This window comes from Cladophialophora bantiana (assembly GCF_000835475.1).
Source record: "Cladophialophora bantiana CBS 173.52 unplaced genomic scaffold supercont1.5, whole genome shotgun sequence".
NCBI classification, from domain to species: domain Eukaryota; kingdom Fungi; phylum Ascomycota; class Eurotiomycetes; order Chaetothyriales; family Herpotrichiellaceae; genus Cladophialophora; species Cladophialophora bantiana.
Genome location: NW_015971579.1, coordinates 149,878 through 171,284, shown reverse-complemented (window position 1 = coordinate 171,284; position 21,407 = coordinate 149,878). Strand labels below are relative to the sequence as shown.

General features: G+C 52.1%; 8 protein-coding genes and 1 non-coding gene across 9 annotated transcripts; 2 read left to right on the top strand and 7 right to left on the bottom strand.

Annotated features, from left to right (window-relative positions):
- Positions 1–261: 261 nt before the first annotated feature.
- On the bottom strand, positions 262–1,591 carry Z519_03651 (uncharacterized protein; the record flags this gene model as incomplete). Its single annotated transcript, XM_016761400.1, has 2 exons — positions 262–1,105; positions 1,155–1,591. The coding sequence occupies 2 exons, from the start codon at positions 1,589–1,591 to the stop codon at positions 262–264; spliced, it is 1,281 nt and encodes a 426-aa protein (XP_016621738.1).
- Positions 1,592–2,271: 680 nt separating this feature from the next.
- Positions 2,272–4,876, top strand: Z519_03650 (uncharacterized protein; the record flags this gene model as incomplete). Its single annotated transcript, XM_016761399.1, has 3 exons — positions 2,272–2,379; positions 2,439–4,229; positions 4,262–4,876. 3 exons carry the CDS (start codon positions 2,272–2,274, stop codon positions 4,874–4,876), a joined length of 2,514 nt encoding a protein of 837 aa, XP_016621737.1.
- Positions 4,877–4,973: 97 nt separating this feature from the next.
- On the bottom strand, positions 4,974–5,555 carry Z519_03649 (uncharacterized protein; the record flags this gene model as incomplete). Its single annotated transcript, XM_016761398.1, has 1 exon — positions 4,974–5,555. One exon carries the CDS (start codon positions 5,553–5,555, stop codon positions 4,974–4,976), a length of 582 nt encoding a protein of 193 aa, XP_016621736.1.
- Positions 5,556–6,102: 547 nt separating this feature from the next.
- Z519_03648 (uncharacterized protein) lies at positions 6,103–9,216 on the top strand (the record flags this gene model as incomplete). The annotated part of the gene is made up of 5 exons (XM_016761397.1): positions 6,103–6,273; positions 6,371–6,468; positions 6,520–6,739; positions 6,798–7,700; positions 7,750–9,216. 5 exons carry the CDS (start codon positions 6,103–6,105, stop codon positions 9,214–9,216), a joined length of 2,859 nt encoding a protein of 952 aa, XP_016621735.1.
- Positions 9,217–10,104: 888 nt separating this feature from the next.
- Z519_03647 (uncharacterized protein) lies at positions 10,105–11,274 on the bottom strand (the record flags this gene model as incomplete). Its single annotated transcript, XM_016761396.1, has 2 exons — positions 10,105–10,259; positions 10,347–11,274. 2 exons carry the CDS (start codon positions 11,272–11,274, stop codon positions 10,105–10,107), a joined length of 1,083 nt encoding a protein of 360 aa, XP_016621734.1.
- Positions 11,275–12,732: 1,458 nt separating this feature from the next.
- Z519_03646 (uncharacterized protein) lies at positions 12,733–13,880 on the bottom strand (the record flags this gene model as incomplete). The annotated part of the gene is made up of 3 exons (XM_016761395.1): positions 12,733–13,123; positions 13,176–13,533; positions 13,637–13,880. The coding sequence occupies 3 exons, from the start codon at positions 13,878–13,880 to the stop codon at positions 12,733–12,735; spliced, it is 993 nt and encodes a 330-aa protein (XP_016621733.1).
- Positions 13,881–16,246: 2,366 nt separating this feature from the next.
- Positions 16,247–16,362, bottom strand: Z519_03645. The gene has a single exon (XR_001677168.1). It is a non-coding gene; the product is annotated as a 5S ribosomal RNA (ribosomal RNA).
- Positions 16,363–16,837: 475 nt separating this feature from the next.
- Positions 16,838–17,698, bottom strand: Z519_03644 (uncharacterized protein; the record flags this gene model as incomplete). Its single annotated transcript, XM_016761394.1, has 1 exon — positions 16,838–17,698. One exon carries the CDS (start codon positions 17,696–17,698, stop codon positions 16,838–16,840), a length of 861 nt encoding a protein of 286 aa, XP_016621732.1.
- A 409-nt stretch (positions 17,699–18,107) lies between these two features.
- Positions 18,108–20,534, bottom strand: Z519_03643 (aconitate hydratase, mitochondrial; the record flags this gene model as incomplete). Its single annotated transcript, XM_016761393.1, has 1 exon — positions 18,108–20,534. One exon carries the CDS (start codon positions 20,532–20,534, stop codon positions 18,108–18,110), a length of 2,427 nt encoding a protein of 808 aa, XP_016621731.1.
- Positions 20,535–21,407: the final 873 nt, after the last annotated feature.

The following is a 21,407-nucleotide window of genomic DNA, read 5'->3' as shown; positions in this document are numbered from 1 at the left end:
TTTGTGAGGACGATCCCGTGTCTAGCTTTGCGGAACGGTACCCCTCCAGGTCCTGTCTTCCATCGACATGTAAGAATTTGCCATAGCCACAGTCCCTCCCGCGGTAACCACATAGTTTGCCTTCTGAGAAGCGTCCAAGGAACCCACTTCATTGGATCTCGGACAGTCCGATGACTTGTGATTCGACATGCCTGGTGAAACGTGGAGCAACATTTTCCCTCGGTTGACCGAGTCAACAACCCCGGATGGGCACAGCTGCAATTATAACTTTGCACCCTTCGGCTTCCTCTCATACGGCCCGCCAATCATCTTCTTCCACTGCTCATCGAGGCTCTGCTTCTCAATCAGACTCTTCTTACCCCACGTCCGATTGTACTCTTCCTCATCCTCACGCCAGACCTTCATCTCACTTCCAATCCAGTCGCAGGCATGCTGTGCCGTCCGGTCCACCGCCTCCATGGCAATGAGATGGCCCAGGTCGTCAAAGAGCACACTCCGCACCCGTCCTGCAGCAGCGCCTCCGCTCCCTCCAATGCCGACGCCTGTATGGTCCATTTTCGCCTTGCAAGCGTCTGGGGTGCCCACGTCGGATTTTCCGCCAAAAATATAGAGCACGGAAGGTCGGAGTTCTTCGAGGCGGAAGAAGGTATTGGGTCCTTCGGCGCGATAGAACGGGTAGATGGTTGGCAGGGCTGGGTTTAAATCTGGGTGGGTTTTGCGATTTACTGGATGGCCGTTATACCCATATCCCTCATAGTTCGGGCGAAGGAAAGTGAAGACTTCTTGTGGAACTGGAGTTGTCAGCGTTACCTTGGGAGAACCATCCTTATTCTTTGATTCGTCAGCGTGGAGGAGGGTGGGCATGTCTCTCAGGCCGTATTTTATCCATCGATCGAGGACACGAGGATCCCATGCTTGGTAGAATTTGCTGGTTTTGAATGACCTTGCAGCTTCTTCACGCGAAGGCCAGACGTCGCGGCGGAATGTGGAAAGACGGGCTGGGCTCGGTCCCGCATTTGGTGCAACAGAGGAGTATACCTGGATCACAGGATCGATAAGGACTAAAGTGGTGAGAAGACGGGGGTGGATATATGCTAATTGGACCCTGCGATGAAGTCAGTAGGCATCGGGCTGAGATAGGAGGATGAGCATACAAGTGATTTCCTCCCATTGAATGGCCGATGCCTATGATAGGCCGCGGCATCTGGTCGCGCTTGAGGTTGATCAGGTGCAGCAAATCTCTCGGATGGTCATTCCAGCAAGGGTCGTTTCCAAGCAATCGCTCATTCAGTACACTGCTGTGTCCCTGTTGTGCGACATCGGCAATCCATATACTCCTTATACGAAAGCCATGACTTTTTGACCGAGCATGTATATCATCCCACAACGGCTCATACAGCTCTTTGGGGAAGCCATTTGCATGTGCTCCTAAGATTGTGACATCTCCAGGCTGCGGATTTGGGTTGTCTTTTGGTATATATTGCTTTACCGCTAAGTATAACACATCTTCCTGTGAGCCCGCTGTGGCTCGGGGGTACTCTCGGATATGTTGACAGGGAATGGTGTGTTCGACAACGTGGAAGGACGACATTGTAAGGAGGGGACCAAGTCTTCCTTCGGGATCCCAGCAGTGGCACTATGATAACAAGGAGATATGTCCAGCCATTGTCGAAGAAATTCTCTCCAACAAGGTTCTAGCGCTGGAATATATGGGCACGCTCTCAACTGCGACGAAAACAGGTCCCTCTGCCGTGCCATTGGGACTCGAGAGCGCAAGCTGGAGAATTGCCGAGGTTCTTGCCACGTCTCGGAACCGGAACCCACCAAGGCTGTGGAGGTGGCTAGTGATGTCGGCAATTTGCAGTCATTTGCCCGTCGCAGTGCGATCTCTTTGACACCCCGAGAGCAGGGCGTTGTTGTCTCCACGGTTTGAAATACTATAACGAGGGGCATGTCCAACAAATAGACACATTGGCTGGAAAGAGCAGAGGGGCAGCGGAGGGTGACGAAGCCGCCTGCCTTGCACGTGACTAGGCGTGGAGCTTCTTTTTGTCTGACGAAGATAAAACGCGTCTATCCCGGTCTCGACAACCGCGTCGCATGCGCTGTTAACATCTCAATACCTATGCAGATGTTCCAACTCCGAGCACCTTAACCCACGGTCGCACCTGAATAACGTGAATTATCTTTAATCCATGAGCATTTCTCTTTGGGACAGCGGCTGTCATACTTCGTAGCTTCAGTGGCACAACCGCATCCGCCGTTGCGAACATGGATAACGATCGGGCTGCGAGTCAGGAAAAGAAGCCGGCTCTCTTCGCCCAATGTAGCTTTGCGATCATTCGCACTGCTGCCTTCTCAGAAAAAGATGCCGAGTCGGTACGTATTAGGACGTCATTCAAGGAGTTAAGGCTGGCAATTTCCACTAACCAAAGTAGATGGCAGCCGAGCTGAGACTACACGATGGTGAGGTTGTGATTGACAACTATCCAGAAGCTCGTCTGGACCTTCGAGGCATAACCCATGTTATCTCTACCACCTATGACTTTCCCGAATACAACTCCTGCTTCGACGCTCTGATCCCTGTCGTTAGACCCACCTGGGTTCAACATTCCCTCGCACGGGATAGACTTCTCAATCCACGTCAATACAGTCCTGACCCTCGCTACTTCATGTCAGACGTTGTTGCTTGTGTTGTCGACTTGCCGCAAGGAGACGCTGATGCAATAGCAGGGGGAATACTCGCCATGGGAGGCGTGTTCTCTACGAAGCTCACAAGCCAAGTTACTCATATCATCGCCTTGTCTATGGATTCAGAAGCTGTCACAGTTGCGGAAAAGAAGAAACTCCCTGTTAAAGTCGTGTTACCTCACTGGGTGGACGATTGTTTAAAGTTGGGAAGAAAAATTGGCGAGGATCCCTACATGCTTCCAGACTCAGAGATAACAAAACCCGCCACCGGCAGGGCTCCTACCGCAAGGCGCAAGACCCAAGTGGATGGGGCTGCACATCCCGACCCTGTCCAATTGAAACAAAATCCCAGTCCGCCGCGGAAGTTGCAGAAAGTTTTCAAGAAGAAGGCCGTTATGCTAGCGAGCGACTTGGGTATTTCTCCATATCTTCGTGGCATTCTGGATGGTCTCATTACAGCCGGTGGCGGGACAGTCACGGACTCGGTGTCTCAAGCCGATATGTACATCTGCAAGTATCGAGAAGGGAGGGATTACAAGACAGCCTCGAGGACCGGGAAAGATGTGGGAAACCTGTCCTGGCTCTACTTCCTGATACAGACTGACGAGTGGACATCCCCAATGCGACGCATGTTACACTATCCAGTGGCCAAGGATGGACTTTTGGGCTTTCATGGCCTGGTCATAAGTCTCTCAAACTACACCGGTGAAGCTAGAGCGTACCTGGAAAATCTGATTGCTGCCACTGGTGCAACATGCACCAAAACCCTCAAGCAGGACAATACCCATCTCATCACCGCCCACGACCATAGCGAGAAGTGCGCGGCTGCAAAGGAATGGGGAGTCCATATCGTCAACCATCTCTGGTTAGAAGAGAGCTACGCACGATGGAAGATGCAAAGTATAACCGACAGCAGATACACGCACTTTCCTCAGCGCACAAATCTCGGCGATGTAGTTGGCTACACTCAGTTGGATCGCAATGTCCTGGAGCAACATTTCTTCCCCGATGATGACTCCGAGACGACGGATGGCGCCGATAACGAACCAACCGATCAGGCGGATCAAAATGCAGTCGAGGCCAAACACCCGCTGTCTACGAGAAAGACCAAGAACGAACAGTCCTCCAAAGGTGGCCTCACTAGTCGGAAGCCTCAAACCCCAGTGACCTCCAGATTGGTTGCACCGGGGAAGGAGAACGTTACCCCATCAACAACAAATAGTCGCAAATCCAAGGAAATTGCAGCGTCTCGACTACACGCACAAGCGGAAGATATCCTTCTCTTCAACAAAGAGAGTAAACGCAAGGGTGGCGTTATCTATGGCGGACGGCGCAAATCAGATCCTGATCGTATTCAGCTGGGTCGGAAAAGATCGATGGATGAAGTAGACGGTGCCGACGAGTCAGAAGATAGTGATGCCAAAAAGGTCAAACGCGAGGATGTTCCCAGCATTCGCCTGGTCATCTCTGGATACAAGAAGTGGGTGAACAACGCCAAAGGTGAAGAGCGTGACAAGGCAAGTATATTCTGCATCCACGTCTATGCCCGTGCCGCTAATGGGTTTTTTAGAAGCAACTTCGCAACCTCGGGATTTTTGTTACTACCGACGCCAGCAAAGCTACCCATCTTGCAGCTCCTAACATTGTTCGGACGCAGAAATTTGTGACTGCCCTTGCTTACGCCCCCTTGGTTATCTCGACGGACTTTATTGATGCTTGTCTCGAGAAGGACGAAGTACTCGATCCAGAGCAGTACAAGCTCCGCGACAAAGACAATGAGAAGAAGTTTCATGTATCTCTGGAAAAGTCTCGGCAGCGGGCAAAAAAGAATGCGAATCAACTTTTGCAAGGCTGGTGTATTTACTGTATGGAGAATATCACTGGGGGCTTTGAGACGTTCAAAACCATTGTGCTAGCCAATGGCGGGCGGTGTATGCTGTGGAAGAACCGCAAGGGCACAACTGTTCCGTCCGGACGAGCAGACAGCGAAACGTCGACAGATACCGACGTCAACAACGATGTGTATCTGCTTACTGACCACGGCAAGGAAAATCAAGGTCTATGGTCACGGTTCAGAGAAATGGCTGAGGGTAGCCGGAAAGTACCAAAAATCGTGGCGTCAGACTGGCTGTTGGAAACTGCAATGTCCCAGGAGATACGACCGACCAAGCCCTACGAGTTGTAGGGATTCCGAGTATGACAATGTGGTCTGTGATGAACGCAATGAGTGATTGTTGCTTGGGCGATGGCAGAAGGAATTGTCCTCCTGGACTGGATCCCATTCAGAAGAACTTGACACCTTGTTGATCCTCTGTTCCAAATACCTGCGCCCTTCCCTTCCTGACCAGCGTATTGAGGCTCTTTTGCAGCACTTCTGGATCCAGTCCATAAAACTCCTGCTTCTCCGTAGTTTCACCCTGGACCAATTCATAAAGTGTCAACACGGTGCCCTTCTGACCAGTTTCTTCCACCCAGTTCGCGATTAGGGTCGCCCACTCTTCGGGTTTCCGCCACCAAATCCAAGCCACAGACTTGTCGGGGCCACGCCATTCAGCTCTCTCGTCACCGTCCTTGCTAGCCATGTAATCTATCACAGCCTTTGCATCTTTTAGACTGAGTCCTTTTTTCAACCTCGCGTTATAGAATAGCGGACTCTGAAGGGTGTCGATGACCGAGAGTTGGAAAAGATGGTAATGTCGGCAATAGCGCTGGACGAATTCAGACCACTTTTTAAGTTGGGCCTGCCGCGTTAAAGAGGTGGGCTGGGGGCTGAAGAAAGGCGGAAAATTGTAACTCTTTTTGAAGACCGATTCTGGGAGGTCCTCATGTGATGGCTGTTGTTGGTCAGACGGAGCAGATGCCATTGCTCTTTGTTGGCAATTTTGATATCTGGTGATTGTCACCGCATATCCTTCAAACCAGGGATCCGCATCTCGTTTTCACTCCCACGTCAAAAGAGCTCCCATAGTTGGAACTTGTACTTGTAGGCTGAATACTACGGCGAATCTAATAAGAGTATGTGTACGGAGTATCAATCTCGACAACAAGAATAATCGTTTTCCTCGTCGGCCCGCCTGAAGAAAGGGTCGTACTTGGTCGTCATATTGGATCCGGGATACGGAATAACTGATTTTCCACAGTCTTGGCGTCTCGCTGCGGTCACAAGCCACCAACTCGTGCGGTGCCTCTAGAAGTGTCGCGCCTCGCCTTCAGTGGCATTCCCGCGTTCCCCAGTCCAAAAAGAACTTGTTCACTCGCATCCCCTCTGGCAGCCGATATTCAACCACCACTCAACTCAGTGTGTGGACAGACTCCAGCGCGTCCTTAGATGAAAGCACAAAGCTTCAACGCCGCCTGAACCCTCCCTCTCCTCCTCCAACACCTCCTCGCCTCGCGCGCAGCCCCTTCATGATGCCGCGAAAACGTACCAGAGACGAGATGGAGGTCTCGGAGCCGGAAGAGAAGAAACAAGAACCTTCTTTGCTCCAGAGGATACGAAATATGTGGGAGTTCGCCTGTGTCATGCAGTTTATCTTCTTCTTTGGCAAGGCGATTAAGATCGACGAAGACTTCGACATCGAGGTACGCCTTTACACGACCCCTACCCACATGAATTGATCACGGAAATGTAGCGGCGGAGTGTAACTTATGCGCGGGATGGCTAATTATCACTTTGCAGGACTTCGAGAGTGAGTGTTTGAAGCCCGGTTATTCTGAAAAACTCGAGGAAATCGGCCTCACCCTTCTCAAATGGATCTCATCCCATAGAGGTCTCAAGTTTGTTGACCCTTGCCTGCTGTACCCTGCACGTCACTAATCTAGATACAGTTACGATATCTGGGATGAATACACCCGTCGGCAGTACCTGGCCAAGGCTCCTCGTCTGAACCCCTACGGCAACGAGGAAGAGCCCAAGCGGTTTCGAGACTTCGACATCTTCACAAAGATTAGAATCCTCCACCAGCTCACAATATGGACATTTTGGAATCCCGACCGTATAAGGGAAAAGATGACGGAGCAGCCGCGCGAAATTGATCAGACTGAATGGGTAAGTTCCCCCCGGCAAGGCACGTGCACCACAGTGATTCTCATATCTCCCCAAATAGCGCATTGAAGAGTTTGGCTACGACAGGCATGACCGCCTTTACTACCTTCTCGACGACAACCGCTTTTACCGACGGACTGAACCCCCGTTGCCGCAAGCTCTAAAGGCAAAACCAAAAGCAAATTCCAAGAAAGCCATCGCCGCCAGACGACGCGAGAGCAAGCGGAGAAAATTGGAAGCCGAAGCTGCCGCCGCAGCCGCGGCCGCAGTCGGCGATGGTGAGGAAGAGAATGAGGAAAACACCGAGGAGACAGAAATCGCTGAAGAGGAGAATAAACTTGAGCCCTGGCAAATCAACACCTTTGGTGGTTTCAAGTGGGAATGCCTCTGCATCACCCTTGCCGATTACCAAGAACTGTGTGAATCCTTTAAAAAATCCAAAGACCCCAACGAAAAGGCCTTGCGAGAGCGATTGATAGCGGAGGTCATCCCTATCATTGAAGCTGCCGAAGAGAGACAGCGTCGTAAGATGGAGCGTCGTGAGAGAGAACTACTCATGATGGAGAGAATGGTCGGCGCAAAGCGTTCAAGTCGACTAGCGGACAAGCACGAACGAGAAAGGAGAGAAGCTGAACAAGCCGAAGCTGAAAAAAGGAAACAGGCGGATCTGATCGCCGCTCGCCGTGAGCAGGAAAGACAAGAGAAGATGGAGCAAGAACGGCAGTATCGCATGATGACCCGAGAACAACGAATCAAGGATCGCGAGCTCAAGCGGCTGCTCAAGGAGGAAGAACTCGCCAGAGATGCACTCGAACAGAAGCGTATTGAAGAAGGGGAAGCCCGAGGATCTGACCGTGCCCTCAAGCAGCGAATAGAGCGGAATAAGAAAGAGCTCGAGGAACTCGAGGCTGAGGAGGATTGGACCTTTGACTGCTCCGGGTGCGGAAAGCACGGCAAGAACTTTGTGAGTGCCATCCCTCCCACTGTCCATTCGGTATCTAATGTCTCTGTAGGACGATGGCTCTCACAGTATTTCGTGTGAGAGATGTAACGTCTGGCAACACAGCAAATGCTTGGGCATCTCCAAATCGGCAGCAGAAAAGGACGACTTTCACTTCATCTGTAAAGATTGCAGACGTAAAGAAGAAGATGCAAAGAGGCCCAAGATCTCCCTCAAGTTCCGCGTGGGCACATCTTCCTCGCCAGTCCCACCAAGTCCTGTCCCTGCCACGTCCAAGGTCGTCGCAGCTGAAGTCCCCACGGAATTCGCTGCTCAGTCGCCCAGCCAAGGTGCCGCAATGACAAACGGCCATCAGTATTCTCCGTCGAACCAGCCAGCTAGTCCCTCTCAGCGCCTCCAATCTGCGCAGATGAATGGCGTCCATCCCCAGCAGCGTTTCGGTCCAACTCAGCAAATGTCTCTTGGTCCTGCTCAACACCAGCCGACGTCAACAAGCCCTCGACAACAACAGAACTTCACCATGCACCCCATACAGCCTTATCCCTCGGGGTTGAGTAATGGTACGGCTAGAAGCCCACCGCCTCAAGGGCAAGGTAATTATCCGGTCTTTTACAACAACATCCACCACCAAAACTCTACTGGGCAAAGGCCGTTGGCGCCCTCGCCAATTCCCAGACACCCACCTCAAAACTCCAGCACACAGGCGATGCCGAACAGTGGACGTCTCCCCTCTCCTGTGGTTAATCGCCCTACCATCTCGCCCACTCAGGGAAATATGGACGTCGGCCCTGTTGCAGGGATTCCTCAGAAGGCAGACCAATTCCATCAACAAGCTGCAAATGGCGTATATAGCCCTGCCAACAGTGCGCCCTCAAAACCTTTAGGCACCCCTCGTCCAATTTCACAAGATCAACCTCAACCTACTCAGACGCCCATTTCCAGAGCTCCAACTTACCCGCTGTCCGGCCTCTCGCCTAAGAAGCAACAGACTCCTGGTCCTCTCCCGCCTTTCCCCGCCACCAGTCCTCGGCATTCGAATCCGGTCTCCTCACCACCCACTTCATCATCATTCCCGCAGACGATATCTCCAACCGCTAATACCGGGGTTACCATTCCCTCTACTGCTTGCTATACTGTCGAAAAACGTGCGGTCAGTGGCACACCTATTCTTCCTCCGGTTGAGAATCTCCGACCCAGCCCGGAGCAGTTGAGGAATATGAGTTCCACGGAACCAGTACCGACACCCAGTAAGCAGTTTCCCCCTCTGGCACAAGTACAGACTCAGGCTCGAAATCAAGCCCACATCCATAGTCGACCTGACGATGAGCTTCAAGCCAAAGAGCAAGCCAACTCAGAAGGCAGTGGATTGGATGGTACTACCGAGCTCGCCGTTAATGAGAACGGAGTCAAGGCGACAGAAGGAGGTTCACATGTAGATGCAAATCTAGGCTCCAGACAAGATCAGGGAACGGACAATGCCGCAGTCATGAGAGATGTCGAGATGCAGGACGTAAAGTGAAACCCGTTCTGGATCTCTCGTAGTCCTTTTGTCCATCTCACAAGGACATGGAACACATGATTGAAGTTTGACGGAGTTTTTGTATGAGTACAGACAGGGCAGGGCAGAGCACCTCGATGGGTTGGACAACACAGCCTCGCGAGCCATGAGCTCTCACATGTCATTATTATCATGGGAGATGGAGTATGCACTCTCAAGACGAACTGGCCATGCACTGCTGGACCGAACTGAATGAAGAAGACTAGACAAAACGAAACACGAAGACGAAGCCCGAAAACAAAGCGGAATACTGTTCTGCTGGCGCCGTGCTAAGTTCCCTTGAATGATCAACAAGGCACGAGGTAGTTCAAACTTGAATGCCAGTAATATCTACTTGTAGTTTCGTCCGTGGTTCTCGCTGTTGATTGATCAGATCTGCATGGGATCCCATGTTGATCCGAATCGAGACGGTCCGTCCGATTCGATTCGATCGATTTATATTATGGACGGCTGTTCTGGTTCTAGTCCCGGGTTCTATCTCTCTAATACCTGGGATCGAACATTTCAGACCAAGGATCTGGATCGGTCCATGGTGAAGGGGCGATGCCTGTTGACGAGACCTTCTTGTTGTTGTTGCTTGACCTGACTGGATAACGGGTGGTCGTCTGGTCGGATACCTATGTACTGGTTGTGGCTGCTTCTGTTGCAGCTGTTGCTCCCTCAACATGCGTGCCTTGTGCTCTCTTGCCCGCGCACACATTTCAAGATGACTTTGATTCATGGACACCTAAACTGTACAGCACAGCACAGCACTGCACTGCACAGCACAGCACAGTGCACGACATGACATGACAAGTCTGGTTCTTCTCTTCGGATAGAGAACAGGGGCTTGGTCGTTTGGTGGGCCCATTAATTCCACACCCGCCCATTGTGCACCACGACGACCTTGTGCACCTTCTCCGCTGACTCCTGCAACGTGCCGTTGACCCAGCCTTCGATGCCCTCCTTCAGGAGGCGCTGGTAGTTCTGGATCGTGGACTGCGTGAACCATGCGATGTGAGATGCTGAAAAGAATAGTTAGTGGGATGTTTAATACTGAGTGAGGAGAACGAAAAGAGAGAGAGAGAGAGAGCCAAAAGACAAACACTCACAAATGGTCAAATTCGGCACCTCGTCTTCCGACTTTGTAACGTCCGGAATCAGCGGACTCGTGCCTGGACCGGCAGGCTCCGTCTCCAAGACATCCGTCGCGGCGCCGGCGATCCAGCCCTCCTTCAACGCTGTCGCCAGGGCGCGTTCATTGACGATGCCGCCCCGGGCGATGTTGACCACCAGTGCGTCCTTCCTCATCATGCGCAGCTCCTTTTCGCCGATCAGGTCGATCGTGTCGTGGTCCTTGGGCAGACACACACCGATCACCGTCGCCCTCTTCAAGACTTCGTCAAAGGACACCCTCCCGGGACGGACGGTCGAGGCGCTCTTCCTCTCGCTGACCAAAACCTCGCCGAATCCGACGGCCTTTGCAAGTCTCTCGAGCCTGGTCCCCAGAGTCCCGTACCCCATGATGCCCAACGTCTCTTGTCGACAGCCCATGGGCGGGCCAGACGGCCACATCTTTGTGAGGGTCCCTTTTTCGAGCCACTCGTTCGTCTTGGTCGTGGCGTTGTGCACCTCGACGATGCGCTTCCTCGCTGCGAAGTACAGCCCGAGGAAATGTTCCGTGACGGCGTCGACATTGCCGCCGGGACACTTGGTCACGGTGACGCCTCGCCGTGCGCAGTCCAGCTTATCCACCCACTGGATTCCCACGGCCATGACTGCCAGAATCCCCAGATGAGGGGCCTTGTCCATGTCACGCGGCGTGACTGGGACCACACAGGCGATGACAATCGTGGCGTCTTTGATGCGCTCGGCGACTTCGGCCGGGGTAGTGCGTGGGTAGACGTCGATTGTGTGGGGGAAGTCGAAGCTGGGCATGCTGGCGTGGATGCCTTCAAGGACGACAATGTGGTGCTTGTCCTTGCCAGGGGGAAGCGCCCCGGGAGTGAAGAGGGGGTGGGAAGAGCCGTTGGTGGTCATGGTGAAGGTTGAAAAGGGTGACGATGTGAGTGAGGGCAGATGTTGTCGTTGTTGTTCAGGTATTATTCTTGAAGCTCTGTAGCCGGAGAGTGAGAAGAAGTTCACCCTTCCGTTGGAAAGGACCCTCGGTCGACCGGGCGAACACGCCACTCGCCTCGAGAAAGTGAATCTCCAATCCGTCCTCGCGTGCGTCAAAGATGTTGCTATTGTTATTGTCCTGGAGAGTCCTCCTTTCCAAGTCATCAACAGACGGCCGCAAACCCAGTTTGGTCGATGATCGTTTCCCCTGTTCCCTCACTCTCTGTTTCTGTGCGGTTTCCTTCCTTTTCTTCTGTCCTTTCTCTTTCGTCTTTCCTCTCCTTTTCCCTGTTGTTAGGTCCAGAGAAAAACACCCTACAAACCTAGACAGGAAGGAGAGCTCAGCCGCGTGCCCAAAACCAGGACCTTCTGCAGGGACTCGAGAGCGAGTGCGCTTTCCCCAACCCCCCGAAATGCTGTTGGTAGCAACCACTGTCTTCTCGCCGCCGCGCCGATCGATAGATATATCGATGAACCTCGCTTCGCGGCTTCGCTCGATGGGTACCCTGGGTATCCAGAAGGCAACCTAGGAACAGGTACACCTACCTACCTACTTGTCTGTCTATCTATCTTTCTATCTTTCTATCTTCTCCTCTATCTATGGATGGGAGAGGCCCCGTCCTTCGTAGCAAGCGTCAAGAAACAATAGATAGCGAGCGGTTGGGTTCGGATTGGACCAGGATTTATTTATATCTGAGATCCAACGAAGAAAAAGATAGAAGAAATTTGGTCGAAAAGGAAAAAGGAACCAAGGAGGGAGGAGGATAGTATCAATGGATATAGGCGAGGTTCGTATCTACATACCTCTCTCCATTGTGATTGGTTGCGCCCTAACGACGACAAGATTCCCACTTTCTCACTTACTCCAAGAAATGTTGACAAAGCCGGGCCGTGTTTGTCTCTTATATCCTATATCCTTAGTCGATCCTGTCTCCACCACGGATGATCCTTCAACACCCACTGTCAGCTATCTAGACCACAGGCGGCTTGGATACGGGGGATTGTCAGAACTTCGAAGATGCAGCTCGAGGCTCTGCTCGTGAAAAAGTGCCTCGGCTATACAAGGCGCGGGCCGATACCGGCCTCAATCATCAATTGGTAAGTAAAATTGAACATCGAATGGGGTATATATAGTTGCACACTTTCATGTCACCGCCAGCGCAAGGTCAACGAGAGCATAGGCGCTTGTGCGGGAGTCCTGAAGTACGACATTTTGTCCAGGATCAATCCCCTCCCCCATTCCGTCCACAGATTCCTGCCCTTAGGCACCAGAGGCATTGCCCCCATTATCAGAATCCCTAGTTCACGCCCCGAAACCGATATCCGAGGGCGCATTCAAAACTCCCTGTCCTCAGCCGATGCCGCTCTTTGACCGTCTTATTAATACAGACTCAGCTTTCGCATTAGACTCGGGAAATGACCCTCTCCCTCTTCTTGCTTTTTAATGTTCGCAGCCACCTGGCTCTGCAGCGTCTCCGTTTCAATTTGGCCCAGGATCGTTTCGTCGTAGTATTTGTACAAGGTGCCGCCTTCCGTCCATATCCGCCGTAATGTTACCACGGTCGCCAGCGCCGAATAGATCTGGTATTCCTCCTTTTCAATCTGTTTTAGCCGGTCGAGCGACGTGTATGATTTCTGCCACTGACTTTCTGTTTGTCGTTCGTATTCGGCGAGGATCTCGTGCGGCGTGGCGGTGAATGAATGGACTATTAAAGTTGTGTTTCGAGATGCAGTGGTGTTGAGGAGTGCTGCGACGACGAATTTGCCGACACTGTGACATGAGACGGTTTAGCATATTACTGAAGGGGATGGCAGAAACATACTCAGCCATGGCCGTGAAGCTGACTGGCCCATTACCATCTCCCAACAAGACCGCCTTTTTCTCCTTGACATCAAATTGTCCTAGCTCGGGTCGAGCCTTCATGGTGCCAAAGTATAAGTCGCTGTAAGGGCCCGTGACTAGGTATGTGTGTTCCAGTCTCTTCATCGTCTTCATATGCGCCCGCACTTTTAACTTGAGCTGGTGAGGCGGCTCGTGGGCGGACTCGGGCCAGTATTCGATGTCGGTGCCATATTCCGAGGTGAAGAAACGGCGCACTCCGACCTGCTCGGCCCAGGTAATCAGGTTGATTTGCTTTTCAATGCCCCCGCGGCCGACGCAGGACACAATGGTGTCAATGCCTTTTGAGTATGTCATATGTCAGTGATCGGAAAGTGTGTGCAAGCGTGTGGCCTGCATGCCGCAGGCCCGCCGGCCTCGGCGAGATTGACGTGTGTAACATACCTTCATACGCTCTCTTGACCGCCGACTCACTCTCCAACCTGCCCGTGAAAATTTCTACACCCCATGCCTCCAACGCAGCGATATCCTGCACCTTCTCCACCAGGGTCTTCTCACTCGTCAAGACGCATATCCGCTCAAAATTTTCCCTCGCGTCAACAATAGCCCGTGTAATGTATGTGCCTATGACGCCAGTTGAGCCGATGATGAGGATGCTGCGGGTGGGCTGCGCCGCGTAGGCCGGCATGGCCGTTGGGAGGGTGAACAGGCGGGAAGGATCAGGTGTGTGGCGTTTATTTTTGGGGAGGGGTAACCGAGGATTCGGCTCGATGCTAACTAACACCGGGTGCTTAGTTTTCGATGGCTGGTCGCGCCGCAGTCAGGACTCCAAGGCGTGCACGCGAGAAGTTCGAGTACCTGATGGTTGACTGCAGAGGATTGGACGTGAGTGGGGGATAAGCTAAGTAAAGTGCTGACTGTGGATCGTGGATCGTGGGCGGCGGGAGGTCTTCGACGTCGGTGTGGAAGAAACATCAAAGGCACATAGACACTGTAGCAGATGGTGCAGAGGTGGAGAGGTAGTGGGAGGTGATGAGGTCTCAGATGGGCAATACGGTATATAGATGAGAGGGTGTGGATATCTGTGGCAAGGCTGCGACGTGGGGTGAAGCTGAGATGCAGGTGGTTGTTGTGGCAGTGGTGGTAATGGTGATAACATAGAGGTGGTTCCGAATTTGGCCCTCGTACTCGTGTTGGGCTTTCCTTGACCGGGTCGTGCTTGCAATGGGATCGATCAATGACGCCACGAGACAGAGCTGAATGCCGTGGACAGCAGGAGACTTTCTTTCCCAAATTTAGCCTTGCGAAGCAAGGCCTCCGAACGGAAGTTCAAAAAGGGGCTGAAAACAAAAAGGGGGGTCCCAGCTGAGCAAGAGCCTTGTGGTTGTCGTCGAGGCTGTTGCAACAACTACCGTCTTGCCCATCAACTCATGGAGAGGTCTACTCTTTAGGTATTATGAATGACATGTTTCAACTGTGTGTTGCTGACACCCTTGTGTGGCAAGGCTCACACTCTGCCCGTCTATGTCTATATATACAACTATACATCTGCCTTCCTGCGAGCACTCTCGTCCTAGGAAAGGATCGACGGCCATACGTAAGATGGCCTCGCTCATTCTCCCGATTTGAGTGGCACTGACACTGACCATTCCAGCTGCAACGACCCTACGTTGCACTGCATATTCACCTTGCTTCTTCGAGCAGACTCGACTTCTCCCTCGGCTATGTCCATATGTAGTCGGCATCGGGCTTTGATTACAACATCTTCAGCCTTCGCAAATATTCCTGTCTTGGGCATATTATACTTAACAGAGCCCCATCTGAAAAGATCAAGCTGCATCAAAAATAAAGGTGCCCGCCTAACAAGGGCCAAGGCCCTCTTCTTCTTACTGTCCTCCCTCCTACTACAGGAAACAGTATCACCAGGGCGGCCACAGCCCCGCGGACATTGGCCCCATACTGGGTACTTGAGTTAAAGCTAGGAATAAAGGACGAACGCGATAACGAAATCGCATCTGCCTTGTTCGGATTCCCGGGTCCCAGTCCACCACGAAAGAAAGTCTCCCCGCATTCAGCCTGGCGAGCGTTTTAGCTTCAGACTGTGCCATATCCGAATGGTTGGACACGGACTCGAGCCCCCAGTCTGCTCCTCGCACCTCAAACGACTACCCATGTGTTGACGCGTCCCTGCTCCTCACTTTCTGTACTCCGTGCACCCAACCAAATCTCCTCGAGATGTCGAGTCAGCGAGACTCAACCTGCCTGGTCGATTCCTGGGGGCCGGGGTCTCGATCAAAGGCAAAGAAAATTTGATTGTTGTTGGAAAAAGCAGGATCAGGAGCCATGCAGTCATGCTCCCTGCTGATGAGGAGGAGCTTGAGGAGGCTCATGCAGCGCGGTGGCGGCTGGCGGCCCCATGCAAGTTGACATGAGAAAGAAGGCTGCCTGACGATCAAACAAGCTCATGCCCGCTTGTTGATAGAGCAGGGATCTAGGGTATCTTGATGCTTGAATTGCACAAGCATGCAATTTCCGAGGATGTCAGTCTTCCTCATCACTCAAAGGCTCAACGGCGTTGGGTGTTTAGCACCCTAGTATCATATCGTTACGAGGGCACCCTCGAGTATGTTGGATAGGCTCTTTTGTCAGTTTTCCGTTCTCTAGGATTGATCCTGGCTAGGTACCAGGCTGTGGGCCGCGATAGAGCCACCAGAGCCGTGCTGACTACCAGGCCAAACTCCTGTTATACGGCGACCTATACCTCGTGCACGATCAGCATATCATCTTTCCGAACTTCCACAACTCAGTGGGGTATCATATTGTTCAACGGGTTTAGCTGTCTGGATTCTTGTCTAAATCAGCAAAGAGCGCCGAGCCTCAAGCCCGGCTGCATTTATCAGTGACCACTGACACTGCTCCAGTATCCCTGGTCGCTGATGCGGCCACACTAGGACAAAATAAAAATGTTCGCAACATACTTCTCCTGAGTTGTTCGCAGAGAGAAGAAACAAAAACATTTCCCGAGATATAGTAAACTGAGAGCAAAGAAACAAAAACAATCAACAGTCAGGATTCCCAAGTGGTCACCCACCTTAGTACTAACTGACCGGCATGTGGCTTAAGTACGGCTGAGCGAACGGGAAGCCCTGTTTTCCACATCCTATGGTCGATTGCGAGAGTCTTTATTACATTATGACTTATATACCTCGCGGCTTTCTCAGAGAGCCGGGCGAGGGGTGAAGCTCAGCTTAGACCACGCAATGAGTCGCCATTGGAGGCCCTCCAGCACGAATACTGTAAACTGCATGCTCAGCCCCTGTGGTTAGTTTTGAAGCGAAAGGTACGCCTATCAATATGCATGCCCTTGCTTAATCAAGTCGCCGGTGTCAGGAATCCAGGATTCGAGGTACTGAGCAGTCGAGACGAATTTCTAGAAGAATGGTTTCTGTTGACGCCGCAACACAATTATTGGAAATATGTACTTGTACTAGTCTCAACCCAACTCATGCAATCGCTTCAATGTCTGTCTAGGTATCTTGCTCTAACAAGCTTCTACATCTGTCTCTTGGTCTCAAAGCTGACATGGCAGATTGGCTTCACTACGTCGAATCTCTTCTACTGCATTAGATCTCGACTCAAATCCCATTAACCATATGTCTGGCCTGTGTAGATCAAGTTCAACCAGGCCCCTAATCGGTAGCCAGCCCTGGCAATCTGGGTCCGCGCCACGTCGTAATGCGCCTTGTAATAAGTGCCACTCAGGTCATCTTCCTCAACCGCGTCAACGCCCGCAGAGAGGACGTCGGTGCACACGAAAGCATTCGCCTCGCTGGCCCAGGCCATGGCCGTGGTTTGAGTCTCGTTCAAACTGACGCTATCCAGCCAACTGCCGACATCCCATCCGTAGTCGCCCGCCTTGATCGCCGCGGTAAGGCTCTTCGCGAATCCCTCAGCGTCCTGGCCGTCCGCTAATTGCTCCACAATCTCCGTGTCCCAAATATGGTGCAAGTTGGTCTTTTCGCCGTCGTAGGTAACGTTGATGGTGTTTCCTCCGACATCGAGCGCTTCGTCATGGAGAGGTTGATGAAGGTCTCCGATGAAATGAATGACGAACCGCATGGCATCAAGTTTGGTTGAAGGCTCGGACTTCTGGTCCAACAGGATCAATGTGTAGTTCACAATGGCGGAGACAGAGCATCCGGTTTCGCCGCAATCACGATTGTAGTCCACTGAGCAGGATTCTGGAGGGCTGTCGTTTGCATCGATGTAATGAAGTGGCGCAGACCAACCACCTTCACTGGTATACCGGTATGAATCAGCCCAAGTAGAGACATTGGCCATATAGTCCGATGCCGTGGAGTCCAAGATTGATTGGACTGATGATTTTGTGGTAGTCGAGACATAGGATTGAGCAATCCATGCAATGGTCTTGTGTCCGAGTGTGCCCCAGGCATTCGTCAACCGGGTCAAGAGGAAGATTGTTGCAATGACAAGGGATGACAGCATGATTGCCTGATTGTTGTCTGTCAAAATTTTGCTGCCACTCTCACGACCAAGGTGACCTATTCTTATATGAGAATCTCAGCCTTCTTTGTAAGTTACTGGGCGCGTCGATGTCCAAACTAAGCTTTGGGCGTTCGAGGGCCAAAACAATCAATTCAGCTGTTTCAGAATGTATCGTCACCAGCATCGGAATACAGAATCGACAGTCTCAACTTCCGCGGACCACTGGTACGGGCGGACCGCCTGGAACCGCATTGGATGAAGGCGAAGAGCCTCAATTTCTTCATGTTGTGCCGCGTGTGGCCAATCCCAGTGACCGATAGCGCCAAGACCGGCTCTCCACAAGCGACTAGGCTCCGCCCAGCTCCCAGAGAATGTTCTTTTGCCTGCAAAACAAAACCCATTGTTGCATTCAATCAAGTTTTTGCCGCTTCGCAAGCAGGTTCAATGCGGAACCGGCGAGGATGAAGCCACATTGATCCTTGCTCAAGGTATGGTTGACGGGGATTGTGAAGCTTTCTCCGTCCTTCTTCGTGACCCTCAGATTGATTTCGCCTTGCCCACCATTCTTCAGAACATCCCACAGTCCCTCTGTGTCGACGAGATCACAGGCATCGATTCGACCATAGTCCTCTTTGTTGGCAAAAGTCAATGGCACCACTCCCTGCTTCTTGAGATTGGTTTCGTGGATACGGGCGAAGCTCTTCGCAAGAATTATCTGGCCTCCGAGATACCGTGGCTGTAGGGCCGCATGTTCTCTGGCAGATCCCTCGCCGTAATTGTCTTCAGCTACGACCAGCCAATGTTGCCCGTTGGCCTTCCATTTCTTTGCAAGTTCTGGAATAGATGACGTGGATCCGTCACTGTCATATGCAACGTTGGTCTCGCCAGTCGCTGCGTTCACAGCACCAATCAGAGTGTTTTCAGCAATGTTGGGAAGGTGTCCCTTGTACTTGAGCCATGGCCCAGCGGCTGAAATGGTATCTGTGGTGCACTGACCCTTGACCTTGTACAGAACTTTCAGACCCTTCAGCTCGCCTTCAGGAAATGGCTCGAAGGGCTCTAGGATGGCCAGTCGATCGGATTCGGGGTCGACAACAACTGCCACACTTTGGTCGGGTTCAGCAGCGGAAGGGTAGAATGCGGGATTGCCCATAGCAAAGCCGGACCCGGGCAGTTGTGCGCCTTTGGGAGGCTCGAACTTGAACTTCTCCCCAGAAGGCAAGGGGATCTCATCCACTATTGGGTTGAAGGATGTCGACCCAGAGTACGAAATCGCCGTGACAATTTCCGGTGAAGCAAGGAAACTCATCGTTCGAGGATTCCCATCATTCCGACCTGGAAAATTGCGGTTGTAGGAACAGATGATGGCGTTGTCTTCACCTTTCTTGACACCATCAGTCCTCTTCCATTGTCCAATGCACGGTCCGCAAGCGTTGGCCAAGACAATGCCACCGGCATCTGCGAAGGTTTCAAGCGTCTTGCTCTCCTCTAGAGTAGCGCGGACCTGTTCACTTCCGGGTGTGATGAAGAAATCGGATTTAGGCTTCAAGCCAGCAGCCTGTGCCTGTTTGACCAAGTCCTGAGCACGTGTCATGTCTTCGTACGAGCTGTTCGTGCAACTGCCAATCAAGCCGGCCGAAAAACTATCAGGCCACTTGTTGATCTTTACTGCATCTTTGAATTTTGACAAGGGCGTAGACAGATCCGGTGTGAAAGGCCCATTGATGTGCGGCTCGAGTGTAGACAAATTGATTGCGATCTCTCGGTCGTATTCTGCACCTTGGTCGGCACGAAGGAAATTGTGTTTCTCGGAACCATATGCAATGCCCTTGACCGCATCGACAATGGCATCCCGCCCTGTAGCTTGCAAATAAGGAATATGGCTCTCGGTGAAGGGGAAAATCGACGTCGTAGCGCCTACTTCCGCCCCCATATTGCAAATCGTGGCCATGCCTGTACAACTCAGAGTATCGACACCAGGCCCATAATATTCAATGATGGATCCTGTCCCTCCACGCACGGTAAGCTTGCCTGCCAGGTAGAGGATCACGTCTTTCGGCGAAGTCCAGCCGTTGAGCTTGCCTTCTAGACGAACCCCTAGAATCCTTGGAGCTTTGAGCTCCCAAGGGGCATCAACAAGAGCGTCGACTGCATCAGCCCCGCCCACGCCAATTGCTATGGCACCCAATCCCCCAGCGTTGGGTGTGTGACTGTCCGTCCCCAGCATCATCAGACCAGGAGCAGCGTAATTTTCCAACACCGATTGATGTATGATGCCAGCCCCGGGAGGCCAGAATTCAATTCCGTATCTCTTGGCAGCGGATTCCAAAAAATCGAAAACCTCTTTGTTGCCTGCCATGGAATTAGGCAGATCCACGTCTGCACCCTTCTCTCCCACAATCATATGGTCGCAATGGATACTCGCGGGTACAGCCGTACTGGGGAGGTTGCATGTCATAAACTGGAGGATTGCCATCTGCGCGGAGGCATCCTGCATCGCGACACGGTCAGGCTTGAGCTTGAGGTTGGCGTTGCCGCGAATATTCTTGCCATTGTCGGTGCCGGTTAATAGAGACTCGGGAGGGTTATCAAGATGAGAATACAGGATTTTCTCGGCGAGGGTGAGCTTTTGCCGGCCTAAAATGTCTCTGACGTCCTCAAACGTCTTCAGAATTTTCTGGTAAGGGGGAACCGCAGCTCGGCGCCGCGAGGGCAGCTGCGAGTGCTGGAGGGTGGCGTAACCACGATGATACCACCGCCGTGCGCTAGAGTAAGAGCTCAAATCCAGGTGGCATCTCACTCGCGTGGAGGGCACTCGTTGTAATATGACAGGCATCGTTAAGGAGTGCTCGTCTGTGAGAGAAGCAGACCACAAGGCGTGTCTCCGAGCTCGGAGTGGAACATGAAGTTGGAGAGTCAAAGAAATAAATTGCTGGCCGGCCCGAAGTTGTGCCGAATGCTTGGCACTCAATAAACAACAATCGGCTGTGGTCCTATTGGTAGCCTTGTCTTCCCTTGTCCCATACTCGAGTAGGTACGAGGGTATAGGTCGCTGGGCACATAGGAAGTAGCAGTTACCCATTCGCCTTTGTACTGTGGCCAAACGAGTCCCCAAAATCCACTGAAACAACCCAGATCTGCCAGTGGTCCTCATAGCTATTGCAACTGCGGACATTGACGGAAGGCGACCTCCTGAAGAAAATTCATCGAAATGGTGGAGGGTACAAGTTGCGGATGTATTCCGACGCAAGTACTCCTGCACATCCAATGCATTTCACTCCAAATATTTGACAGGAGAACTGGATCCTATAATCTGGATACTTTGAATACAATCTTCGGCCTCCGGGCGATTGGTTCAAACACGAAGTGAATTTCCGGACGTCTTGTTGGTGCATGCTGGAAACAAAGGAGGTGGTTTATATCTAATGCAGTAGGTAAGTGGAGCTGTAGATCGAGAAAGGAGAGCAAAATCAGTCTCGTTGCCCAAACTTCAGGGTTGATTGACAGCTCGGGCTTCAGCTAGCCATACAGAGTATCTCCATCACACGTCTCCGCTACCAGCCCCAAAGAGTCTAGTCTTTTCTGGCTTTGGAATAGACTCAAATCTCCACCTCATCTTGGGAAATGCTCCCGACAGAAGTTAAATAGACGAATCAACTTCGAATGAATTTTGTTTTCTTTTTGAGGTCCGGAGAGTTCAATCGAGCCG